This window comes from Trachurus trachurus (assembly GCF_905171665.1).
Source record: "Trachurus trachurus genome assembly, chromosome: 18".
Lineage (NCBI taxonomy): Eukaryota > Metazoa > Chordata > Actinopteri > Carangiformes > Carangidae > Trachurus > Trachurus trachurus.
The window spans coordinates 23,194,490-23,201,514 of NC_139909.1; the positions used below are offsets into that span (position 1 = coordinate 23,194,490).

General features: G+C 39.6%; 1 protein-coding gene across 1 annotated transcript; it reads right to left on the reverse strand.

Moving 5' to 3' along the window:
- Window positions 1-1,041: 1,041 nt before the first annotated feature.
- On the reverse strand, window positions 1,042-6,049 carry LOC311001949 (uncharacterized protein; the record flags this gene model as incomplete). The annotated part of the gene is made up of 6 exons (XM_083993128.1): window positions 1,042-1,236; window positions 1,322-1,483; window positions 3,594-3,627; window positions 4,446-4,564; window positions 5,556-5,710; window positions 5,944-6,049. 6 exons carry the CDS (start codon window positions 6,047-6,049, stop codon window positions 1,042-1,044), a joined length of 771 nt encoding a protein of 256 aa, XP_083849254.1.
- Window positions 6,050-7,025: the final 976 nt, after the last annotated feature.

The window sequence follows — 7,025 nt, forward strand, 5'->3', positions numbered from 1 at the left end:
AAACATGTAAAAGTGTCCATAAGAAGATGTATTTGAGGTTATGAGAACTGTTGTAGTTTTACACCTCCTCTCCCTCGCTTCTCTCTGGAGCTTAGCAACAGGTCACTCAGCCAATCAGAGGAGAGGTGGCTGTGAGAGTCTCCTCTGATTGGATGGAATATAAAACTATAACAGAATACATGTAAACACTCAGAGAAACCAAATCCTGCCAGGTCGAAATGTGGGCCCAGGTGGGCAGGGCTTGTCTGAGGGCAATGACTGCTGAGTTGTGACATCACAAAGGTACAGAAGTCCTGATGGCTCATTTTAAGGCTCAGTTTCTGAAGACAGGCTGTGCTACGGACTGAGGCTTTGACACTTTCACACTATTAATATGGAACCCAGACCTATTCTATGATATATATACAAAAACAGAAAACATCTCACTTTATACAAAATGGGAACCGGATAACATAGACATTGTCAGCTGAGCAATGCAAAAGGCGGTTTTACAAATGAGGGCCCATATTCAGACTTGAAATAGTACTGACATTTTTTAATTTTTGAACTAAACATAGCTCTATCTCAGCAGGACACGAGAGCTATTCCTTTTCATCACACTGAAATAAAACGAAAATAAAACTGAGCTGCAGATTGAACACAAAGCTAGGAGATGATCTGATGCAGGTTAGGTGAAACGAATGGCACAAAAAAAGCATCATACATGCTGTTACTCATGTGAAAGCAGAAATGATATCTATCAAGTGCTATGTTACTCTGACTCCTGGGACGTTTCAATCGATCTCTATCTGTTATTCATCTTAATTATGTACTGGTTTGAACATATTTGTCTTATCATTTTCAACCTGCTGCTAACTCCTGACAAGTATGGACAGCTCCGCAGATGTGATGAGATAATATGCTAGGGAAATTCATAAAATTCTTTTACATCTCTGTAAAGAGTAAATCCAATCATGAAACTTTGTGAGTGGTGATTTTGAGATTAGAGGTAGAGATTTCAAAAAAAAGAAAAAAGAAAAGATGATTGGTGGTCACAGCTTCCTAGGGAATGGCTGAGATCATGGGCTGAGAAGTAACCACACCGGGCATGAGATGCATTTGCGGGGCAGCTATGTACGCTGGCTGTGCATTGACAACAGCAAGAGTCTGCTTGCGTCTCTTTATCTCTCTGGCCATCTGGCACCACGAGCAGATGTTGAGGAAAGTGGCATAAAGACAGTCATCTGTCATGCTTCCCTGTTCAGAGACACAATTGAAACATATGAATAATAATAACAGAAACACATGTACAGTATGTAAGCTATAAATGTGCGTGTGTCACCTGGATTCTATAGCGGTTGCGTATGGCCACTCTCATGGACATGGTGATAGGTGCAGGGCAGCGTTGTGGCAACCAATCCAGCAGGGGGAGACAAAAAAAACTCTCCAAACTCAGACGCAGTGTTGCAGGTGAGGAGAGGGAAGCACCAGCAAGCACAGCAACCTGGGAGGAGGAGGAGGCTCAGATGTGTTCACAGTGATAACAGGCTCTATCTCAAGAGGTACTAACAGCTTCTCAAGTGTGATTCAAAACAGCGCAGGCAGCTTGGATACACACTTGAGATGTCTGCTTAATGTTAAGAGCATTCAGAAGTGGTCAGCATGTAAACACAATGATGATGTGGGTGGCACAGTTCAGCTTGGTGGAACACACTGCTACAGACCACACGCCTCACAACTATAACCTCCACCTACATTGTACAGTCAAAGCCTGTTTATGTATTCATCTTGCGACAGCTGTCTACTCTATGTAGTTGGCTCGTAAATGTAAAAGACATTGTAACAAGGGGGCATGCCTTTTTCTTTTCCACTGTAAACACTGACTAGGGCCTACAATTCTGATTAACCTTATCATCAACATCTGGCTCCTCTGTGGCTGCACTGTATTGTGCAAGAACATCACTATTTACAGCTCTGTCAGTGATCCAGTATTGCTGTATTTATTGGAAATCTTTTGAAAAATGTAACCCATCCTTTTAATTCTACATAATATGAGTAGTTTCTGTATACTGACTGTATATTTCTCTTCTGACTGAAACCTCTGACTGTTTCACACCCTTATACAGTAGAGCCCAGACAGGCTTTACAATCAAATATAGTGATCTCTCTAGAAACTGGGATGCAGTGCTTAAATCTGAACTTGGTTTGTTGTGGTTGTTGTATCTATGAACAGTGCCAGCTATGAAGATCTGATATGCACAGGAAAACTGAAAATAATTGTGACTTGTTGTACCAGCAGAATACATAATGTTTCTGATTGAGTCACTTCAGTGGTCTGGTCTACAGCGCCAAGCCAATGTGAAGTCTGTGTCCAAATTCAAGGCGAGACACTACAGACAAAAACATTGCTTTTTCATGCACTGATCAATTTTGAGATTATGGGCTATTTTGCTTCCTTATCATGCTTTTTATTCAGACTACAGGAAAGAAATGGTAGAAAATCCACATTAAGCTGGTTATTTTACCTAATTTTGTCTCTTTCGTCTGTACATTTCTCCTAAATTCACCAAAAGTTAGCTGTCTGACCCGCATGTCATGACAGTTGTCATTTCCTTTGTATCAACAACAAATCATAAAGGTATGATTGACAATGATTGTATTTTACAATACAAATATTCAAGTTTTTCATCATAATCTGAGCTAGAAATCTCCATTTCAGTTGTTTTTCGGATTTTGACAGTCTTATCTCATTTAAAGAGTGATAAAAACAGATATCCAATGTAATAACTTTTGACTCTAATATGTCAACAAAATAAAACAAGAGTTTTGAAAGTAGTTTTATCCATTGCTTAGATTTCTGTTTTGGAAATGTATGCAAATGTATGCATATTTGATTAGATATTGCCTCATTTACATATTTAAACTTGTAATACAAAAAATAAACATTTTGGGAAGTTTCATGGTGGTATCTGTTGGTTTATTTTTTACCCTATTCACCTGTTGTCTCACCTCAAATGTCACCATTCACATGCACAAGAGAAAAGTGGCTGTAAGATGTGGCTGCACACAACCAGACTCACAGACTTGCATGTCGTCGAAGCAGTCACAGATCCCAGTGCTCCACTGCTCAGGCTGGACAAAAACCATAGTTGGTGGTTGGGGAGGCTGAGGCTGAGGGTTGTTGATGAACACATTTGTCGCCATGGTGACCACTCAAATAAGGAAAGGGCCTGAAAAACGCAAGCACATAATTCTGTTTTGTTCCTCGTGGGATTCTGTCTGCGTTCGCTGCACCTTTTCAAAAGTTGACCTCGAGCCCGAATATGTGAACAAAGCCCCCCAGGCGCTCAGCGCTCCAAAACCTTTCCTTCCTTCAATTGTTCCGTGTCATGATATGGCTCATTTCAGCCCCCATCACACTGTTCACACCATTTACTCACATACCTGGCATGTTCTGTCCCTGGTGACAGCTGTTTACTATTCATCAAAACACATTTCTGCAGGAATTTCACATGAACTTGAAGTTCATATCAACTTGACTCACACAGCATCCGAAAATCCAGCCTATTCTCTTCTAATACAGCAACACACACTTCAATTTAATGAGCACTCACCTGCTGTTGGAACTTCTTCGTGGTGTTGGAACATCTGCTTTGATGACATGGAGCAATAGTAGCTATTAAATGCGTCATTGCATAACAGGCAGATTTGCATGTGTAGTTTGCATAGGATAAAGCACACTGAGATTGACTCTGCTGACCCTCACATAGTCTTTAATGTGAAAGAGATTTATTGCACTTTTACAGAGGAATCACGTACAATAACTTGATTTAAACACAATACATTCTTGTGAATTATCCAGATGCATCAACATACAGTGGGGTTGTATCAAGTGAGACATTATGTGTGGCACAGAAAGATAGCAACACTTTTTTTTAATCAAATCTAATACATTTCCATTGGCTTTCATTATTAAAAATAAAAATGAAAATAAAAGGAACAACCAATCCAATCACACTAAAGCAGCAACACATATAAAACCAACACGTGGGAGGTGTAAGAATAAAAATATGACCCCAATCCAAAATTTAAGAGAATAAATAATAAAGTCTCACCAGTAAACCTCACTGGCACGTGTTCATTAACATCTGTCAGTGGATGTCACAGAGGACAGCAGCCTTCTTATCTCTCTCGTCTGTCATTACAGTAAGTTATGAAACAATAATAATCGACATGCTGATCTCCAATCAGCTGTTTGGCGACATTCCACCGGAGCAGACGTGCTCGGAGACAGATCAGAAATCAGTTGATTCAAGCGGCCTTCCCCCTCGTATATTACAAAAAAAGCGTGACAGTGAGGACGATGAAGAGTACAGAGCCTAATGATGGTGGTGATGGTGGTGACGGTGATGACGTTTGTTTTGACTACTGAGGGCACAGCGAGTAAAAAGACACCGGGTTCTTACGAGACTGACAGGTTGACGAAGGTAATGGGGTTTGATCTTGCTTTGAGTTCTCTCGCCATTTGACACCAGGTGCAGGGCCCGCAGAAGAAGGCCAACACGCAGTCGTCACAGACTTTGCCCTGTGAGGATGGAGACACAGTCAGAGGGGGGGGACTAATGCATACAATAGAGATTTATTTGTATAGACTTTCCTACAACACAGCTGATTTTTTATTTTTTTTATTACAGTATCAAAGTCTACCTAAACAAATCAGCTGGAACAAAGGGACTCGGTGCAATGTGACCGTCTTTAATGACCATACTACATGAATTCCCGGATGTTGTCTAGGAACGTAAATAGAGGTTGTGAAGAAAAGCTAAACGGGTTTAAGAGTCATCAGAGATCAGATAAACAGTGAAGGCAACAGTGACTTTCATGCTGGTGCAGCTGAGGAACATTTTTATGTAACCTATGACATACAGTAAAGTAGCTAATATGTCTCTCTTAGAGTTCTGTTGCCATACATCCTAATTATAAGGAGATATATTATCATACATAGCTCTGGATATAATAAACATGTGTAATATAAAATGTATTTTTGATTTATTCATATACTGCATGTACATTACACACACACACATACATATATACATGTACTGTATATAGGCTATATATGTATATGTATGTTTTGTTTTGTTTAGTTTATTATGGATCCCCATTAGTCCTGACTTTGGTAAGGACTATTCTCCCTGGGGTCCAGACACTCATACGTGACAATCAAGACATAATACAATAAATTACAGAATTGAAAAAATGAAGAAAAACAAAACTAAAACTAAATAATAATAATAAAAAAAATATTTTACAAATACTTTGACTTTTCAAAACCTTAGAAAAATATAAGTTCTTCACTAATAATGGCCTCTTTTATTTTCTTTTAGAATCTCCATTTATTTTCAATGTTGGTCATATGTGGTGGGAGCCAATTCCAATACGCCACTGCTCTATACATTACAGTTCTCCTAAGTGTATGTGTGTGTGTGTAATCGTTCCAATTTCTAAGAAGTTTACATACATAGGTTTGTTTTATATGTATTTATATTGCATATACATATGTATAGTGTGCGTACCTCGATGCCGTATCTCGTGCGCACTGACACCCTGAGGCCTGTGGTGATGGGTGGGATGATTCCATAACAATCCAGCAGAGGTAAACAAATGCACTCCCCAGCCTCATGTGCAGTCTTACAGGTGAAGCAGGGAAGGCACCAAAAGGCAAGGCAACCTACATGAAAAAATATAAAAATACCCCTTTTAGAAATTTAAAGCACACGCCTCGTCCACTGATCTCCAATCAACATTCCACAACCGAGATCAATCTGAGGGATCGGCATGTTTCCAGTTTCGTGCACGAGACAGAGATTTTGAGTTTGTGTCTCGACACGTGCATTAAAGTGTCATCTTCTTGCCTATCTGTCTAGTTACCACTATGTAAAATATGTATAAACAAGAGCTTACACTGGGGCAGGTCCTGGAAGCAGTCGCAGATGCCAGAGGTCCACTGGTTGGACACATTGGACATGATGTAGGGCCGTGGTTGGGTGGTGGCGATTTTCGCAGTCATGGTTTCAGCTTCTGAGGGAAAACATTGTCAATGTGAGGCCAAAAGCAGAAAACGCTTACTGCAAAAACATTAAAGTCAGAATAAACCTTTGTGTTGTTGTAGTTCAAACATACATCAAACAGAACATGTCGTAAATATTTTTTTGTGGTTTGCATAGCCTATTTTTTGAGATCCTCTTTCAGACTGAGTGGTTTATTTCACATGTGTATTGATCTCTAAGCAGCAAGAGGAAGAGTTTGTTTTTTTCTTTTCTTTTGTTTCCTCTTGGTTTCTGAGAGACACGGTTTCATTCTGACCACTGGGACATTTTATTTGAAACAGAAAGTCCCTGGCATTCTGGGGTGGCCTCTCCCCACCCTCACAAATAATAACATTGAAGTATATATAATTCATATTTCCCCATCATATATTAGTCATTATTTAATTATGTCTGATGTCTATATAGAGTACCTGTATGTAAATATGTGAATATATCATATTTGTCTGTTTGTATAACAATTACTTTACTATTTATCTTATTATTATTATTATTATTATTATGATTATTATTATTATTACTATTGTTGTTGTCTACATTATGTCAAGTCTCTAATGTCTTCTTAAAGCAGAAGTAAGCAATATATTTGTGTTAATATAAGTCTTAAATAGTTATATCTTCCGACAGCAATCACTTACATAGAGTGTTTGGACCGAAACACGGGTCTGTCAGTCACTCTGCTCTGCTCTGAGCCGAGGAGAAAACTTTTCTCGTATCCTACAAGTTTTATCCAATGAGGAGAGAGAACGGCATGAAGGGCTGTGTGTGCAGCCAAGGGATGCGCCTGAATGTGGTGACGTAGGGACGAGGACCAATAGATCCATGACGAGGGCGGGGGCTGCTAACTCCATCGGCTGAGAAGACGTTATGGTGCGTTCAAGGCAACTCGTAACTCGTGTTTTTCCGACCTGTGAAGTCGTACCAGTTCGATCTGGTACG